The sequence below is a fragment of the Ochotona princeps genome, chromosome 16 (genome assembly GCF_030435755.1).
Source record: "Ochotona princeps isolate mOchPri1 chromosome 16, mOchPri1.hap1, whole genome shotgun sequence".
NCBI classification, from domain to species: Eukaryota; Metazoa; Chordata; class Mammalia; order Lagomorpha; family Ochotonidae; genus Ochotona; species Ochotona princeps.
In genome coordinates this window covers 27985738-28005669 of record NC_080847.1, presented here as the reverse complement: position 1 = coordinate 28005669, position 19932 = coordinate 27985738, and the positions used below count along the sequence as shown (strand labels likewise).

The 19932-nt window shown below is 44.8% G+C and overlaps 1 protein-coding gene across 1 annotated transcript; it reads left to right on the top strand.

Moving 5' to 3' along the window:
- The first annotated feature begins 4117 nt into the window (after positions 1-4117).
- Positions 4118-16717, top strand: CNEP1R1 (CTD nuclear envelope phosphatase 1 regulatory subunit 1). The gene is made up of 6 exons (XM_004583834.4): positions 4118-4251; positions 4680-4751; positions 7688-7761; positions 10503-10612; positions 10728-10782; positions 15396-16717. The coding sequence occupies exons 1-6, from the start codon at positions 4227-4229 to the stop codon at positions 15435-15437; spliced, it is 378 nt and encodes a 125-aa protein (XP_004583891.1). The 5' UTR covers positions 4118-4226; the 3' UTR covers positions 15438-16717.
- The last annotated feature ends 3215 nt before the right edge of the window (positions 16718-19932 follow it).

Genomic DNA, 19932 nt, shown 5'->3' with positions numbered 1-19932 from the left:
CTCCACCTTGTTGCATTTCCATAGTTCAAATTCAGTTGGCATTCTTTCATTGGAGGTATTTACCAAGCATAAAGTCCAGCATCTTATTGTCCTGGTAAGTTCAATGGTTTCTTAATGAGACCATCTCTGGTCTGAAGGTAGAGCTGGCAGAGTATCATTCCAATCAATTAAAAGTCCCAACATAATATTTGCAACCATTTACAACATTATGGCATTAATTGACATGGTATTGATTAACCAATATGTTAGTAGGAAAATGCAGGTTCTCAACCACAACCTGTGACTTCTTCATAGACATTTCAATTTTAGTTTACATTCAACCGTATTCTATACACCTTAATATGGCTTAGATTGCTATTCAGCTGTCTCATGCCTATTTTAATTTTAGTCTTTAGCAGTTTATAGCATTGAAGCATGATTTCGCTGAACCTGGCTGTTTTTCGGGTGGTCTAACTCTATAATTCTAACAGGATATATGTCAACAGTTTAGGTGAGCATGTTTAGGAGGGGTGTGCAGAGAAATCTTCCATACCCCAGTGAGGAGTAACTAATCTTTAAAACATTTCTTCTTATGAGGAAAAGGAAGAAAACTACCTTTTAGGCACTTCCCAGGAGAAATTCCTGTACAGGCACATCAGGAGACAAGCGCAAGGATTGTTCATGGAAGAAGTTGGGAAGAGAGAAGAGAAAAGGCACTTTCCAAATATCTATCCACAGCAGAACATAAAAATAAATGATGGATTTTACAATGGATTACAAAATCACAGTGGAAATGGCTGTTGGATGATTCCATCCATCAACGCGCATGAATGGTGGCATCAGGAATGATGAATATGCCAGCTCTCAGAGGAATGTTCCTGACCTGAAATTACTTAATAAAATTTATGAACGCACAAAACCAAATAAAAAGATGCTTAAGGATCTGGCACAGTAGCCTAGCAGCTAAAGTCCTTGCCTTATACACGCTGCCAGGATCCCGGTAATCCTACTTTTCCATCCAGCTCCCTGCTTGTGGCCTGGGAAAGCAGTCGAGGAGCTCTGGCCGTTGTGTTCACTTGGGGAGTGACTCATCGGATGGAAGATCTTCCTCTCTGTCTTGCCTCCTGTGTGCATATCTGATTTTCTAATAAAAATAAAACAAATCTTTTTTTAAAAAGGTGCTTAAGAATGCATATGTATGTAGTAAAACTATGAAGGAAAACAGAGGAATGAGTTTTAAAAGAACAGAAGAGGCCATTTAACCTCTGAATCATCTATCAGAATGTCTACATTCAGTTCCTGGCTGCAGCTCCTGAATTCCCGTTTCCTGCTGGTGCCGACCTGGGAGGCACTGGTGATGGCCCACATGACAGATGCCACCACGCCTCCTGCCTTGGGCCCCACCGGTGGCCCTGGGGAGGACATTTTAAATTATCTGGGAATGAACCAGATAATGAACCAGCTCTCTCTCTCTGAAAAAAAAATTATGCATAGATTTTTTTTAAAAGATCTATTTCTGAGGTTGAAAGGCAGAGTTATAGAAAGAGACACAGAGAGATCTTCCATTTATTAGTTCATTTCCCCAAATGATTGCCAGAGCCAGTCCGGGTCCCAGGCAGAAGCCAGGAGCCTAGAACTCCCCTTGGAGGTCTCCCACGCGAGTAGCAGGAGTGTTTGGCCATCTTCGGCTGGTTCCCCAGGTGTGTTCACAGGGAGCTGGACTGGAAGCAGAGCAGCCAGGGTTCAAACTCATGTTCATGTGGGGTACAGGTGTCGCAGGTGGCTCCATCTGTCATACCGAAACACTGGCAGCCATAAGTCCTTTCTTTCTTTCTTTTTTAAAGAGAGAATACCTTCTCATACGAGTGCCAGCTCCAGTCCCAGCTGCTCTGCATTCGACCCAGTTCCCTTCTAAACATATGGAAAAGCAATCAAGAATGGTCCGAGTTTATGGACCCCTGCCCTCTGTGTGAGGCACCTCAAAGGAGTCACTGGCTCCTAGATTCTGCCTGGCCAAACTCCACCTGGCGAACATTTGGGGAATGCACCAGCAGATGGAAGATCTCTGTCATTTTTATTTTCTCAGTCTTCCCCTCTCCCTGTAAGTCTGCCTTTCAGGTTAGTAAAATAAATCTTTTTCAAAAAAATTGGGGCCTGGAACAATGGTTCAATTGGCTAAATCCTCAACTTACAAGCACCACCAGGATCCCGTATGGGTTGCTGGTTTGTGTCCCAGCTGCTCCACTTCCCTTCCAGTTCCCTGCTTGTGGCCTGGGAACGCAGTAGAGGACGGCTCAAAGCCTTAGAATCCTGCGCCTGCATAGAAGACCTGGAAGAAGCTCCTGACTCCTGGCTTTGGATCAGCTCAGGTCTGGCCATTGTGGCACTTGGAGAGTGAACCAATGAATGGAAGATCTTTCTCTCTCCCTCTTTCTCTCTGTAAATCTAATCTGCTTTTCCAATAAGAACAAATCTGAAAGAAAGGAAGGAAGGAAGGAAGGAAGGAAGGAAGGAAGGAAGAGAGAGAGAGAGAGAGAGAGAGAGAGAGAGAGAGAGAGAGAGAGAGAAAGAAAGAAAGAAAGAAAGAAAGAAAGAAAGAAAGAAAGAAAGAAAGAAAGAAAGAAAGAAAGAAAGAAGGAAGGAAAGAAAGAAAGAAAGAAAGAATCATGAGAGCTTGGTGCATTCGTGACTTAAGTCCTTGCCTTGCATGCTCCAGGATCTCATATGGGCACTGGTTCATATCCCTGCGGTTCCACTTCCCATCCAGCTCCCTGCCTGTGGCCTGTGAAACCAGTAGAGGACCAGCCAAATCCTTGGGACCCTGCACCCACAGAGAAGACCCAGAAGAAGTTCCTTGCTCCTGGCTTTGGATGGACTCAGCTCTGGCCTTTACAACCACTTTGAGAGTGAATCAGTGGATGGGAGATCTTTCTGTCTCTCCTCTCTGTATATCTGCCTTTGCAATAAAAATCAACACATCTTTTTTTTAAACAAAAATGAAAAGATATTTTGTAAGAGCAAATTAAAAATTTTTTGGAGATTTATTTATTTTTACTGAAATGGCAGATTTACATCCACTGGCTCACTCCCTAAGTGGCCTCAACGGCCAGAGCTGAGCCAATCCAAAACCAGGAGCCAGGAGCTTCTTCCAGGTCTCCCATGTGGGTGTAAAGTCCTAAGGCTTTGGACCATCTTCTGCTGCTTTCCCAGACCATAAGCAGGGAGCTGGGAGGGAAACGGAGCAGCCAGGACAGGACCTGGTGCGCACATGGAATGCCTTGCTTCAAGTGGAGGATAAGCCAGTTGTACCAAAAGACCAGCCCACAGCTAGCTTCTTCTTAACCACCTTGAGTTTTTGGTCTCATAAAGCCCTCTTGTTATCCTTCCTTTATCTCTGCATTTTACTACCCTGTTAATTCCTTCAGGTAACTGCCCTTATCTGAAATCAATGACTTAACAGCATGGCTATTACCTGCTATGTTGCTTTCCACTTTGAAGGCAGGGAATCTTGCTTGTTTGATTATCATAAAATTCCTGGCAAATACTGTGCACTATGGGTCACGCTGCTACCATAGAGGCTGCAGCCAGGGGTCAGTGTAAGTAGTTCTTGCGCGAATTAATGAATGCATGACCACCAGCAAATGAGCAAGAAGGGATTATAATCAAACACACCTGTGGTCAATGCCGTACTGATTTTTAAAAAAATTATACAGTTGAATGACGTGAGAAGACAGCAAGCAAAAGAAGAACGTCAGTGTTTGGCATCGAGTTAGTTTTGTGTATATTTTGTTTCCCCTGGAGGTCTGTGCCGGTTTGCTTTCCTCGTTAGCAAGAGGAATATAGCTTGGAAGATAATGAGTATACTCAATATTCAATAAATGAAAGGAAGCCAGCAAAACAATTCTGTCCAACGGACCTGTGCTGGCTGCAGTTCCTCCCCGGGACAGGAGGCGACGCCAGCGACACACCAGCTCGGCCACAAGCGGTTCTTGGCCCCTCCGGCGAACCGTCCATCTCAGGTTCCCCCCCCTACCGCGGCTGACGCAGGCTTTAGCCAATAGCAGTCCGTCTTAGTCGAGTGTCTGGCCGAGCCGTCCAATGAGCGTAGCGGGTGTAGGTGAGGGGCGGTGCGGCGGGGCGGGGTCGAGGGCAGCGGTTAGGGGTGGGAGTTGGCGCTGCGAGGCGGTCGGGGCCGCCGAGCTGCGATGCGGACGGGGCCGCTGCGGTGAGCGGAGCTGCTCCTCGACATGAACTCGCTGGAGCAGGCGGAAGGTAGGCCGTGGCGGCCGGGGCCGTCCCCGCGTGCCCGCGCGTGCAGCGCCCTGCCCGGCTCGCTTCCCTGCCCCGGGCCCTCCGCCGCCGGTGGCCGCCTTCCTTACCACCGTCGTTTCCGGTGGCTGCAGGGCTTGGGCAGCCCTGCGGGGACGCGTGCGGTCCAGCCCCGCTGTCAGGACGATGCGCCCCCACCCCGGCGTCTCCCACTCGGAGGGCGCCCCTGACCCTTCCGCGGTGGGCGTCCCGAAGGGGCCCTCGGGTCCGCAGCCCTCCCGGCGTTGCTGGCTGCGGGCACCGGCCGAGGCTGGCTGCTCTGCAGCCTCCCGAGGGCGAGCTGTGCGAGGCAGCTGCGCCAGGGCGGTCGGCTGTGAAGCCCACACGGAGCCCCGGGCTCTAACGAGGAAAATGAAATGTGTTTGCTCTAGATCTCAAGGCTTTCGAGAGGCGGCTCACTGAATACATTCACTGTTTGCAACCTGCCACCGGACGCTGGAGAAGTAAGTTGCTGAGTGTTTTTGAAAGGGAAAATGAGCCTGACAGTTGATACCCGTGTCCCTAGGCAGGAATAATTGGCATTCAGGGGAAACTTGGTTCACAGATGCTTCCTTGGAAAGCCGTGCCTGTGGGTGTAGACAGTTCACGCATTTAACATCGTGAACGGTGTACCATCCAGTTTTTTATAGAAAAATCATAACTGGCCACCTGTGAATATTATGTTTTATTAGGTTGATTTTCTTTTCCATTGATGTGTACCTTTTTTAAATTACCACTTTGATAAATATATACAAGACGAAAACTTCAATGGCATATCTGGCAGTTTAAAGATTGCGAACTATCAAACTACTGAAGTACATTTTCTTTTTTAAAAAAATAATGATTTCCTTGAAAGAAGTACAGAGAACTAGGAAGAGGCAGGGAGATCTTGCATGTGCTGGTTCTCTGTTTCAGTGACCACAGTGGCCAAGGCTGGGTCTGCCAGGTGACTGCATTTGACCCATTCCCCACAGCTTTCCCTGGCACGCTGGCAGGAAGCTGGGCTGGAAATGGAGGCAAAACTTGAACCTGCGCCCATACGGGATGCTGGCATTGTAGAGAGCAACTGGACTCAGCATTCCACAATACTGGCCCCTGAAATAAAGTTTTATTAAGGAAATCACAGTATCAGTGCATGCTTGAAAAGGTCCTGAAGTTGGGACTGGCACAATGGCTCAGTTGGCTAATCCTCCGCCTGCAAGCGTTGGCATCCGTATGGGTGATGATTCATGTCCTGGCTGCTCCACTTCCGCTGTAGTTTCCTGCTAGGGCCTTGTGGGAAAGCCCCAAGGCCTTGGGACTGTGCACCCACATGGGATATCAGAAGAAGCTCCAGGCTCCTGGCGTTGCATTGGCTTAGCTCTGGCTGTTGCAGTCATTTGAGGAGTGAATCAGCAGATGGAAGAGCTTTTTCTCTGTAAATCTGCCTTTCTGATAAAAATAGGTCTTTAAAAGACAAACAAGGACAAAAAACTGTACAAAGCTACCCTTCGTTGGTTTGTTCCTGAGTGTAACGATGCTGCTGTGGAATCTAACTTGGAATGAAAGCTGCCGTGATCACCGTCTTTGTTTACTCCATGAAGCTGCAGCGTGGTTTGAGCAAAGCGTGGTTGCTCCCCAACCCCCGGAGACAGTGAGGGCAGGAAATGGGGGCCAAAGCCATGGTTACCTGTGGCAGGACCAGCCTTCCTGCCAAGAAGCAGTCACATAGCACTCTCTGGTGACTCGGCTTGAAGGACTCGAGTGGCACTGTCAGGGTTGGGTCTTTCCCTGGGTGGTGGTGTTTCAGAGCATCCTTACTAGATCTGTTTGAGGCTGTGGTCATGTTGCATCCAGTGACAGTTGCAACAAAGTTTTATTACAATGAGAGGCAAAGCAACCCATCACACCCCTCACTGAAGTGTGCCCCAATGGCACACTTCACAGGGTTTTTATAGGAGCTGTTTACAACAGCTCCAAGGGGGCAGTTTACAATAGCTTGTAAGGTGGGGGAGGAAAGGCCACACATTCCCTGCCTATCTCAGCTGGGCAGCCCCTGCCTGGCTCTTCACTGGTCCAGTAATTAAGGTAACTGGACTCCAGCCTGGAGGCCACCTGTGAGATAACCAGACTCTGGCCTTGGCGTCATCTTTGGGTTGGTTAGGCTGGGGCCTTGATTCATGCGGATTGAGGGCCATTGGTACTAAAGGTCACATAGGCCGGTAGACCTGCAGGCTCACACAGTTTCTTAGCCAAGCAAGCAAGCAAAGTGGAAGTTACCAAAGTGGAAAGTATTGCAGTAGGCAATAAGCCATGTTTACTCCATGTTGATTTCAGCTCTGCATTCATATACTGGGAATTTGGGTTGGTTCCAATTTACAAGAAATGATGTTCTCAGGCTCTGTGGTTTACCTGGGAACTGCCCCCCCCCCCAAAAAAAAAAAAAAACATTTTTTTTTAACTTGGGAATCTTGAAATAGCCAGGTCTTATTTCAAAAAGTAAGATAAAATACATACACGTCTTCTTGGACTCAAGGTCGCAGCACTAACGTATAGATGACAGTGTATGAATTTGTTACCAGTCAAGTAAAAGTATGTGTATGAGACCCTTTCTAGCATAATGGTTGTGCTTCTGCCTCATTAAAAAACAAAAGAACTGTAATACGTTATATTTGTGCAAGTACAAAAATATAAGGAATTGGGTTTACTCTGTCGTCAGCTCAAAACAGAATTGTGAATTTAGAGTCTCTAAAACCTGTAAGGAGATTTTGTGTCTTAACAATACGTAGAGATCACATTTTGTTGTACTTTTAAGATCTCCATAGAACTCTGATGGAAAGCGAGCTTAGAGGAGAGAGGACCCACTCTGAGTTCTATCAGCAGTGATTTCTACCCGATGTTCCTTTAATAAGATCCTGTAACATCTGATCCTGACGGGTGTGCCTGCTGCTGACCCCACTTTGTCCCACTGACCTGTGTTGAGTCAACAGCAGCAGGCAGCTCTTCAGCAAGGCCATACTCTTTTGCAGGAAGTTCCAGTGCCTCTGAAAAGGAGTCTTGGGTTTGTTTACACTGGAAAATGAGAGATGTATGTGTGTAGCTTTTTGTTTGAATTTACAAGATTTGTAACATTAGCATGAAGTACAATAAAGGTAACATAAAAGTAGTCTTCTATTGAATTGTTAACATCTAAGTTTTTCTGTTTGGCTAAGTTATGAGGGAGAGCTGTGCTGGACTGCGGAGGTTCCAACAGGTTCCAGCATTGTGGCGGATTCCTTCAGGTCAGCTCTGCTGCTTCTGAATCCGCTGGGCATGTTGTGGTTAATTCCAGGCTCCTTCCTGGGCACTGAGCAGAGGCGGTGGTGGTAGAATCAGACACAGTGTAACTGCTCACTAATTTCATGTTTTTGTTTCTCATCAGTGCTTCTTATAGTGGTGTCTGTCTGTACTGCGACTGGTGCCTGGAACTGGTTAATAGATCCTGAGACACAAAAGGTAGACGTTTTGTTTTCCATCTTTCTAATAGAGGAAATGAGATCGGGTATAATACAGTGCTTGTTCATTGTGTTACATGTTACCTATTGCCACTGCTAGTGATATTGGTGATTATATTAAACATTGCCTTTATGAATTCGCTTAAGGAACAATTTTGGCTGCATGTTGTGAATGAAGTATCTTTACAAGGGAAAAAGGCCTAAGAAGTAAGGGCCACTGTGTTTATATTCTCCAGTTACTTCAGCATTTGTGTACAGCCTTTTTTATCTTTTAATTTTTACATATCCCATCTTAGTTTCAGTGTGCACACTCTTCTGCTTTACTCAATGTCATCTTTTAAAAGTAAAAAAATGACTCTTCTTTGTGAGTTATCTGTTAATGCCTTTTATCCATTCTGTAAAACTTTTGATCTAACTTTATGGGAAACATAAGATAAAATAGCAAAATATAAGGGTAATAAAAGTTAGGACACAGTTTAAAAAAAAAAAAGTCGACTGGGAAGTTTACAAACAGGAAGAAAAAGAAGTCAAGAAAAACTCTTTGATTTTCTTGTTCTTGAAGAGGATTTGTACTACCAGTTCTTGAGCTAAGGCATTTTTTTTCTTTTTCCATTTTTTTAAATTATATTTTTTGACAATCTTTATATAGTTAATTAGGGTAAAAAGGTTCAAGGGCTACAGGAAAGTGGGTAAGGCTATTATTTCCACATTGTTTCTTTCATGTATCTGAAGTGAAGGAGGACTTTAAGGGAGAAGCCCACCTGGCCTCCCACCCACCCCAGGACTCTGATGTGTTGTATGCTCCGAGGGTCTTGCTCAAGTGGTTTTGATGAGCTAAGGCATTTCTTAAGAAGATCTGCTTCCTAGAGTTTAATACGGGTAACACTGAGCACTTTCCCAGCAGGTGCTGTGTAAGAAAATAGTGTTTCATCGGAAGGTGATTTTTGCAGGCCTCCTGTGATGAAAGCCAGGCCAGTGTTTCTCACATTCCTGCCCCTTTCTACTAACGTGGGCCTTCGTTGCACAGGCCTGCAGTTAGCATGGGGCTTTTCTCTACAGTGAGGTTTTTAGTTAGGGGGTTGCAGTGTTAAATGTTCACAAATGCTATCCTCCCTCTGCCTTGGAAACTAATTCAATAGACTACTTCCCTTCCAGTGGCTTCACGGATAGCTTTTTAGGTTACACAGAAGGAAGGCCTAAGCCACCTGTCTACATGGCGTTTCGGACAGCCCCGGGTTTATCTGGACGTCGTTTCCCGGAGTGTTCACTGAGGTGGACATAGGATGGCAGGCAGGGGAGGTGGGGACGGAGTTTTATGTGACTGCAGGGGTTTTTGTGGCCGACAGGAAGCTCTCCTGTGTGCTGCTTTATAAAACCCTGATCTTAAGGCTGCACTTGCTCTCATCTTCAGGGAAGAGAGGAAGGAGGCTGGCAAGAAGATTGAAAAAGGTCTGTCTTGGGAAATGAGCCTGTTCTAATTGGGAAAATATAAGCTGATTTCAGCTGGTTGAGGTCTTAATAAAACACATAATTAAATGTAATTTGAAATAGGCCCAAATCTATGTAGTTAATATGATTTTCTAAATTAGGTGAGAATGTAACTATTAGCCTAAGGGTTAGCGCTTCTTATTTCATTATTTAATAACCTACACCTGACAGGAGTTTTAAGCAGCAGTTGTGTCTGAAGCAGGAATTGTAAAGCAGTGGCTCGCCAGTGTGGGGAGCCAGGCATGTGACGGAGCCCCAGACCACTGCTGGGTGCATTCAGGCAGGGAGAAGTCGGCCATCCTGCCGCCACTGGGCGGGAGTTCAGCTGTCCCTGGGGAGTTGGATCAGTAACTTTGGTTTGGAATCTCTTCCAGTCTCTTGTTTCTCTGATGAAATCTGGTGCCTGGCACTCCACTGTCTCAGGAGAGCTCAGAGGGCTGTACCCAGCTGCAGCCTGTCCCTGTTTGCCTCAGAGGCCTTAGATGCTTGGATGTGTTTCTTCATCTGCCTTTCCTTTCTTCTTTTTCTGTTTTAGATGTATTTATTTGAAAGGCAGGGTTGGGGTGAGGGAGGTCTTCGAGCCAGTGATCCACTCCAAGTGGCCACGTCGGCAGGGGTGGGCCAGGCCACAAGCAGCAGCTCTTGCTGGGTCTTGCACACGGGTGCAGGAGCCCACGCGCTGGCACTGCGTTCTGCTGCATTTCCAGGTGCATTCGCAGGGAAATAGACCTGAAGTGGAGCAGCTGACACTCAAGCTGGTGTCTGTGGGATGCTGGTGGTGCCACCCCACAGCACTGCCCGCCCTCCGGTCTACATTTCTCTCCCCTGGCGTCCAATTGTGGTGCTCTTTTCCAGTTGTGTTCCGGTTCACTTACCCCTAGAATTGAGTCATACCTTTTTTTTTCTTTTTGGTGTAGCCTGTCAGACTGTAGTGTGCCCATAGCAAAAATAAGCCCCCCCCCCTTTTTTTAAATTCTGCTTCTCTGTAGTTGCTGTTAATCATTTCAGTGCCCCATGGCCATCTAAATCTGACTGGTTTCAAAAGCATGCTCATGTTTGGTTTGTACTGGAAGTGTGGCTCACCAGGACAGCAGAAGTTAGCCAGGGGAGGGGAGGGACAGGGACAGGATTCTGTGTGCTCAGAAGTGTGGCAGCAGGTGGTTAGGCTGCCTAGGATTATGCCGGAGTGGAGAGAGACAAGTGAGCATTCCTGAGTGTGTAACACTCCTCATGTTCTTACCTCATCTCTTACAGGTGTCCTTCTTCACGTCGTTATGGAATCATCCGTTTTTCACCATCAGCTGTATCACCTTAATAGGGTTATTCTTCGCTGGCATACATAAGCGTGTAGTTGCACCATCAATGTATCCTTTCCCATGAATTTTTATTCTCCAAATGAAATTAAAATACCTCTTCAATCTAGAATCATTAGAAACCTAATCCTGAAATGATAATTTTTCCTTGACCACATTGATTTAGCATAGCTGCTCGATGTCGAACGGTATTAGCAGAGTACAACATGTCTTGTGATGATGTAAGTATTTTTTTACTAGAAATTTGTAAACTTGCATGCAAAGAATGGAATGCTTGGAAGTAATGGTAGATTTGTAGAGTTCATAGTGGGAATATACTTTATTGATTCTTACATACATTTTTGTCCATTTTGCCATCTCTACAATTGAGATGTGTCTAATAAACAGTGGCTTCTCACTAAATGGCAGAATTGGCTATTTAATCTTAGTGACTTAAAATCATGGTGCCTTTAGTGATTGAATCCATCTTGGAGTCAGTAAAACAGTGATGGCCATTACTGGCTCAGACCAGCCCAGTGGGTGTTGGTTTCATATGCTAAAGGCATGGGCTAACTTTTGGACTAAGGACATAGGACCTGTGTGTCACTCCAGCAGTAGATTGTCTGCCACTGTGTTCTGAGTGTCTCACAATTTTGTATATTTTGTATATAAACATGTTTCTTCCTTTTACTTTAAAAACCATTAAGAAATAGTACCTATTATTAAAAGATTAAGTATTGGGGCAGGCAGGAACCCGGATCATTGGTAGATAATGGAGACTGAACAGTTTTTTACATTAGAGAGTGAAGATGGTATTTCAGATCAATAGGCAAAGAATAGGCTCTCTGTTGGTGTTGACAATTGGCTCTTCTTTTGGGAAAAAAAATTTTTAAATCTCTGCCTCTTATCAAAACAAACAACGACAACACAAACTCTGAGGCAGGTATGGCGACACAGTGAAGCTGCCCATTGGTATGCCTGCTTCCTAAATCCTTCATGCCAGTTCAAGGTCCCAGCTACTCCTCCTGACCCAGTTTCCTGTCCGGCTGTTGTGGCTGGAGAATGAACCACTAGATGGAATCTCTTTCTCCCCCTTTTCTGTCTCTGGAACCCCACTTTCAAATAAATGAAAATATTGTTTATTTACACATAACAATGTGTGTGTGCATATATGTATATATTTGTTTAATGAAAGGCAGGGTTGGAGTTGGGGAGAGAAAGGGCAGAGAGATATTCCATCTGCTGGTTTATTCCCTAGATGGCTGCAACAGCCAGGGCAGGGCCAGGCCAAAATGAGGAGTTAAGATATTCATCCCAGTCTCCCACATGGGTAGTAGGGCCCAGACACTTGGGCCATCTTCCTTGCTTTTCCCAGGCCATGGCAGGGAGCTGAATCGGAAGTGAAGCAGCCAGGACATGAATTGGTATCCATGTTGGATGTCAGTATAGCAGGTAGTGGCTTTACCCATTGTGCCACAATGCTAGCCCTTCATTGTGTAAAGTATGCATGCCTCATGACTTAACCATTTTCTGCTCACTCGGTGGGGGTCTGGGGAGACCACACCCACCATAGAAGGGGGCAAGTGTAAGGCTGCATTAGTGAGAAAGTTTCTCAGAATAGGAGTGGTAAGACAAACTGATGCAAGCATGTTTCAGAAGTACCTACTTGTGAAGCTATCTGACTGTGGCCGTGACACTTGAAATCTTAAAATATTTGTTGTTGCTGAGAGGCAGACAATAGAGCCCTCACCGGCTGGTTTACTACCTGGATGTTTGTGTTAGCCAGGGACCAGGGACCCAGAACTCAGTCCAGGTTGCCTGTGTGAGTGGCAGAAACCCAAGTGTGGAGGGCCATTCCCTGCTGCCTCCCAGAGTCTGCCTTAGAGGAAGCTGGAGTCAGGACCCAGAGCTGGGACTAAGAAAAAATGGACGTCCCAGATAGAGGTTTAACTGCTCAGCTGGACACCTGCCATTCTTCCACTTGTGCCCTGCTCACATTCCTTTCTTACTGGACTGTTTTGAAAGAATGCAGGTAGTATATGTTTAATCTGCAAGTATTTTAGCACATTAGAAACCAAATTTATTACATCTGAGAATGTAAATTCACAGATAACCTGTAGTAATTTTTTTTAAAGGAGAGACAGGGAGGAAGATCTTCCCTCCATTGATTCACTGTCCAAGTGACTGCCATGGCGGGTGCTGCGCCGATCCGAAGCCTGGAGCCAGGAACTTCTTCCAGGTCTCCCATGCAGGTTCAGGGTCCCAAGTCTTTGTCCTCAACTGCTTTCCCAGGCCATAGGCAGGAAGCTGGATGGGAAGCAGGGATGCTGGGAGTAGAACTGGTGCCCATATGGGATCCTGGCACATTCAAGGTGAGGACTTCAGCTGCTAGGCCATGACGCTGGGCCCCTCATGTCAGTTTTTTTTATGATGGCATTGCATTATGTCTTACCAGTAAAACTAAATTTTTTTATTTTTCTTAAAAAAGATTTTTATAAAAGGCATAGTTGCAGAAATGGGGAAGGAGAGGAAGGGGGGAGCTTTCATCTGTTTGTTCACTCCCCAAATTGCTGCAAAAGTCAGGGCTTGACCAGGCTGAAACCAGGAGCCAGGAACAACTTCTAGGTGTTGCAAGTGGTTGTAAGGGCCGTGTTCTGCTGCTTTTCCCAAACACATCAGCAGGGAGCTGGATTGAACATGAGATAGCACCTGTATAGAATGCCAGCATCACAGGTGATGACTTAATATACCACAACACTAGTCCCAGAACGATTCAAAATAGATTAAACCGGGCCCAGCACAGTAACCTAGTGACTAAAGTCCTTGACTTGCCTGTGCTGGGATCCCATATGGGTGCCGGTTCATGTCCCAGCTGTTCCACATCCCACCCAGCTCCCTGTGGCCACTTGGGGACTGAATCAATGGACAGAAGATCTTCCTCTTTTTTTTTTCTTCTCTGTATGTCTGACTTTCCAATAAAAAGAAATTTAAAAAAATAGACTAAACCATGGATAAGCACATAATGCTGTATTCACAGTGCTATCGATTATAAAAAGAGGCTGTCATTTTGGCTCACAAGGTAAAGCCACTGCCTGCAATGCTGGCATCCCACATGAGCACCACTTTGAACCCAGCTCCCTGCTGATCACCTGGAAAGCTGCAGAAGATGGCCCAAGTACTCCCCTGCTATCCATGTGGCAAACCCTGAAGAAGCTGCTTGTTACTGGCTCTGGCCTAACCCGGTTCTGGTTATTGTGCCAATCTGGGAAGTAAACCAGTAGATGGAAGATGTCTCCCTACTTCCCTCCTCTCCTTCTCTGTCTTCTGGAACACATTGAAACAAATCTTTAAAATGTATTTATACATACTAAAAGTACAAATTACTGAGGCATGCAAAAAAATGGATGAAACTCAGAAACACATTAAGTGATTGAAGCAGAAAAGAAATAGTGCTTACAATTGTGTTCATTTAAAGCTCAGAGCCAGGACTGCTCTAAGGTAGGTGTGTCATGGTGGGGAGGCCGCTGACGGGCATGGAAGGACTCTGGGTAGTGCAGCTGGATGGCTTGGAACTGTGTGTGGCTTCATGAGTATGTTTTCAAAAGTTACAAGACCCTTAGTGAAACTGAAAAAAGTAATACGATATCTAGGAATTAACAGAGTAAAGGACCAAAATTTAAGTGAAATAAAATAGAGTGGTAATTAGAATTCCAGCAGTACTTTAACCTGAATGAAGACAAAAAAAACATAACTAATTAAAACCACCTGGAATCTCACTGGATCTAGTCACTGTGATTTGTTTTTGTTTTTGTTTTGGGAAAGGCGTATTTACTGAGAGGCGAGACAGAAGAATCTTCCTGTCTGTTGGCTCACTGCCCGAGTGGCCATGACAGCCTGAGCTGAGCCTACCCGGAGCCAGGAGCTTCTTCCAGGTCTCCCACATGGGTGCAGGGTCCCGAGGCATTGGACCATCATTCACTGCTTTCCCAGGCCACAAGCAGGAGCTGGATGGGAAGTGGAGCAGCTGGGATACTAATGGGTGCCCTTATGGCATAGCCGGTGCTTGGAGGTGGAGGATTAGCCAGTAGAGCCATCATGCTGGCCCCTGTATTTTGTTGATGTTCTCATTGACCTCTCATAAAAGGAAACTGAAGAATTTTTCACATTTGTTTCTTTGACCTAACTGTAGGACTTGCAAACTGCCACTCATGGGACATTAATCAATCAGTAAGATGGGAGGTTTTGGTTCATGGATCCCTAGCATGCACACAGGGTTTGGTATATAGTAGGTATTCAATAATGTTGAATAAATCCATTAATAATAGTTACACTTAGTTTCCTTCTGCTAAATTCCTACAGTTGAAGGGATTATATGGTATGCACATGCTACTGTTTTATACAAATGTGACTCAAGCTTATATAGGAATTATACCAATTTATCCTAAATATATGGAGTGTCAGTTGTCTAACCATTGATATCCTTGTTAATGAGAAATTATTAAAATTTTGTTTGTTGCTCAGATACATCTCTGTATATATTTGTGCTGTGAAGTCTGTCTGGGAAAGGATAGTTTGTATGGAACGAGACTTCGTTTTATCCAGTGGATTATTGATTTCTAGGTAGCCAGCCAGTGGACAGGGAATTCAAATAGAGGTGTGTGTGTGTTAAAACAGTAAAGAATTTGGGAGAATGGCCCACACAAAGGAAACTGAAATCCTAACCATTATTTAGTCTTTACCCAGTATGAAGAAGTGTTCTGATTCCCTGCAGACAGCCTTTAAATCTTAAAAATAAATGGTGGTGTTTTTAATAGAACTGTGTGTTGACATGGTTCCCCCCCTTTTTTTTTTACAGACAGGAAAGCTAATTTTGAAACCTAGGCCTCACGTTCAATGACAATCTGTACTCGTTGTTGTGGGACTTATAAAAGCCTTTTTTCAACATGTGATACAGCAAAAAGCCATAAAGGATTCCTTTACAGCTGGATATGTGAAGGTCACAGCACCGACGGACGAGAAGTGTGCAATATTTCCCGATGGTGGTGAACGCGCGGTGTCAGTGCTTTGGTACCTTGGATTACCTGTGTGTCAGTATTAGTGTCACTTTAGTACTTCAGATCCTGCGAAGATTTTTTGCAGGTGAAGTATGTATGTATGTTACTAAGTTAAACTTAGAAACAGAACCTCATTCAGTTTTTATAATGTATTTTTGCAAACTACTGTAAATAGCAAATCAATGCCAATGTTCAACAAAGAGGAGGCTGTTGTGTGGACTGTGTTCTCCTGCACCAGTATTTGAGGGACATCTGCTTGCCACCCCAGCCCTTTCCGCCCGGCTATTATGTGTGCCTCCCATTCCTGCACTGCTCTCTCAGTCCTCCTGCGGGAGTATCCCCTCCAGCTGAGACTGAGGGACCGTCATCTCCAGTTATGCCCTAAGAAATCACAGAAGTTTCAGGAAAGTTTTTGTTAAACCAGATATTGAATCCAGCAACTATTGTCATTACATTTGTTTAGTTCATTGCTTTCATTGAATGCTTAATGTACTTTAACGACCATCGCAGAGGCTTCTGAATATACAGGTTTAGTTAGAAATTATGTTTGTCCGGGAATTTGATCATCACTGTTTGAGGTAATTGGGTTTTATGCTGTGGTTGACATGTGGTTACACTAGTGTTGCCAAGGTGTAATTGATTGTCCTGCTCCCTCCCCAGGATGCCATGGGGGTGGTGCCACCAACCAGAGTCTACAGTTCTCACTGTTTAGAGAGTGTTAATGACATACTGTGTATGCATAATAGCCACGTGTACAATAATAGACCTTAAAATTAAACTATTGGGATTGCTGTAAATATTTTAAAGTACTGGAGGTGCCTTTTACCTGTTTATTAGAAGATTTTGAAAGATTTAAATTATTTCATGAGCAATCTTTTAAATTTCATTTAACATAAAGCTCAAAATTCAGTAATAGGACAAAAACTTTTTAACAAGGCTGCCATCTAACTGAAATGTGTTCATGTTGGCTTTCCCATGTATAATATTTTATTATTTTGAATTGCAGCAATAAAACCCTCTGCTCCTGAGAAGTCTTAAGAGGGTATTCTATATATCCTGCTTTGTTTTATTTCCTGTAAATTTTGTAGGTAAATATGTGCATAAAAATAAATACTTTATATATAACTAGTGATTGAGCTGCTTCATTGGTTTAATCTGGCTGTAACTCTAAAATGTTAAGACATATCAGTATAGGCTGCTTCTGAGATTAACTGTCCAGTAGTACAAATTTTTTTAAATAGCACTTGCAAATTAATTAAGTTTTGATTCTTAACTGTTTACATGACTCTTAATAAGGAAACAGGGGCTGCTATAAAACTGAAGAGAGATTTTATAATTCTTAATCTTTTGGGGGGTCCAGAACGCTTTTCAGTATTTTTAACAGAAGCCAAAATAACAGGGCAAACGGAGACTTTAAGATGGATTATGTCAATCAGAGGATTCTTCAGCGACCTCATCGCGCTTGGAATGGCAAGATTGGCAGCAACTCACAACTGTTGAACTATCAAAACCACTTGAGCAAGACCCTCGGAGCATGCCCCACATCAGGGACCTGGGTGGGTGGGAGGCTGGATGGGGCTTCTGCCTTTACCTCCCACTTTACCCCAGATAAAGGGAAAAAATGTGGAAATAATAGTCTTATCCACTTTCCTGTAGCCCTTGAACCTTTTTACCCTAATTAACTATGTAAAGATTGTCAAAAATAAAAAAAAAGGAAAAAATGCCAAAATAACATCTGTGGACATACATACAAGGATATTTCAGAAAGTCCCTTGGAAGTACAGATATTACATCTGGGGCTTAGGATGTCAGCTGTGACACGTTTCATGTAGGAATCCCTGGGATTGACTGCTTCTCCATGTCCTGATCCTAACTTACCAATGCGGAGCCTGGAAGGCAATGGTGGTGACTTCAGGAGTTCTATTTCTGCCACCCAAACGGGAGATCTGCAGGGTGGTCAGGTTCCTGGATTTGGTCCCTGCCCACCCATTAGCCGTTGAGGAGTAAACCAGTGGATAAAAGCTGTGTTTGTGTGTGTGCACGTGCGCGCCTCAAATTAGTAAATAAAAAGTAAACTATTTTTAGGGACAAGTGGTATGCTGTGGCACATTAAGCTGCTGTTTGGATGCTTGTACCCCATCCTGGAGTACTAGTTTAGGTCCTTAGCAATGTTGTTCTTACCAATCCAGCCTTGTGCTTAGGCATCCTGAGGCTGTAGTTGAAGGCTCAAGAACTTGGACCCATTCTACCCAAAGGGAGACCTGGAACAAGTCCTTGGCTTTGGCTTAGACTGTATCTGACTGTTGTAGGCATTAGAGGACTCAACCGACAGACTGATGATAGTTCTCTTCTGCTCTCTTATTCTTCCTTTCTAATAGACAGAAACATGTAAGAATATGTATGTATGTCTGTATTTTTAAGTGTGGAAAAATGAAATTGTAAGTTTATTTTGGGGCTAGTGTTGTGGCATAGCCGGGAAAGTCATGTCATGCAATGGTGGCATCCCATGTGGATGCTGGTTCAGGTCTCAGCTGCTCCACTTCCTATCCAGCACCCTACCCAAAAACCCTGGGCAAGCAGCAGAAGATAGCCCATGTGTTTGGACCCTGCGTCCTTGTTGGAGACGCAGAAGCTCGTGGCTCGTGGTCTGATCCACTGTGAGCATTTAGGGGCTGAACCAGCAGAGAGACGATCCCTCTTTCTCTCACTGCCTTTCAGATAAAGGCAGTTTTGGCACAAAATCATTGGACTGTAGGCATATCCAGCATATTTTATGGACATTCCTCATATGCATATCCAGCATATTTTTTGGACATTCCTCATATGCATAGATTAAAAAAATCTCAGTTCCATTTTCCAAAATTGAAATTTTATGTATTTGAAGATTTATTTGTATTTGAAAGACAGATTTTACAGAAAAAGAAGGTCTTCCAACCACTGGTTCATTCCCCAAATGGCAACAACTGCCAGAGGTGATCCAAAGCCAGGAGCCAGGAGCTTCCTTTGAGTCTCCCACGTAGTACAGGGTCCCAAGAACCCAGGCCACAAACAGCTGGATTGGAAGGGCAACCGCAGAGACACAAACCAGAGCTCATGTGGGATGCCAGTGCCACAGGGCAGAGGACCAGCCAGCTGTGCCACTGTGCTGGCCCCTTAAGTGCCCTTTTAAAGTTCATGTAGTTACTTGAAAGGCAGAATTAGGAAGAGACAGGTTGTCTGCCCTCTGGTTCACTCCCAAATGGCTGCAACACATGCCACTGGGCAAGACAGGAGCTTGACACTTCATCTGGGTTGGACGTTTGAAAAAACAACAAGATTGATAGAGAACCAGGATAACAATTAAGGGCCATTTGTACCTCAGTCATGAAACATAAATTTTTATTTTATTTATTTGGAAGGGTTACAGAAAGGGATAGAGATCTTCCATCCACTTGTTCACTCCCCAAATGACTGCAAGGACCAGACCTGCGCCGAATGAGCCAGGAGCTTCCTGGTCTCCCAAAAAAGGGCCAAAATTAACTCCAAGGAAAAAATGAAAGGCTGTACAAGAAAGAACCTCTGGTTGAGCAGACTTCCGAGTTCCACAGTGGGCAATGTTTGCATTGTCCTACTAATTGAGAAAATGAGTATTGATTTAATCAAGATCTCTGGAACTACTTTGTTAGATGAAAGAGAAGTGCAGGAGAGGGAATTACTAAGTCCTTCCCAGGCCAGTAGAGCAGAAGCTTACATGACAGAAGCGAGCTAAAGTGGTAGTTTATTAGGGCCAGCACTATGGCATAGTGTGTAACGGTGCTAGCCTGTCCTGGCTGCTGCTCCACTTCCAACTCCCGAGTGGTGTGGGAAAAGCAGTGCAAGATGGCCTAGATGCCTGGGCCCCTGCTATGATGCAAACCCAGATGAAGTTCCTGACTCAGCCCTGGCTATAGTGTCCACTTGGGGAGCACGTAGTGGATGGAAGATCTCTTTGTCTCTCCCTCTTAAGTACTTAATAAATCTGAAAACAAAAATGGCTAGGTTATCATTCAGGAACACAAGAGCCTCCTCCCATGTGGGTGCAGGGTCCCAAGGCTTTGGGTCACCCTCTACTGGCTTTCCAGGCAGTAAGCAGAGAGCTGGATAGAAGTGAGACAGCTGGGACACCAGTGCTCATGTGGGATCCCAGCGGAGGCAAGGCAAGGATTTAGCCACTAGGCTATTGCACCAGTCCCAACTCTTCAAATTCTGTATGCATGTGATCTGCTTCTTTTCAGTGAGGTCGTTCTGCATAAGCTAGATGGAGTAGTTTGTTTACACAAGAGGCAGAGAGAACAACTCTACACTGTGGTTTACTTGCCA

Excerpts from the sequence above, each read along its gene's own strand:
- CNEP1R1 (XM_004583834.4), top strand. The coding sequence starts at position 4,227 with ATGAACTCGCTGGAGCAGGCGGAAG. Across the intron at positions 7,762-10,502 it reads TAGATCCTGAGACACAAAAG|GTGTCCTTCTTCACGTCGTT; the intron begins GTAGACGTTTTG and ends CATCTCTTACAG. Across the intron at positions 10,783-15,395 it reads ACAACATGTCTTGTGATGAT|ACAGGAAAGCTAATTTTGAA; the intron begins GTAAGTATTTTT and ends TTTTTTTTACAG.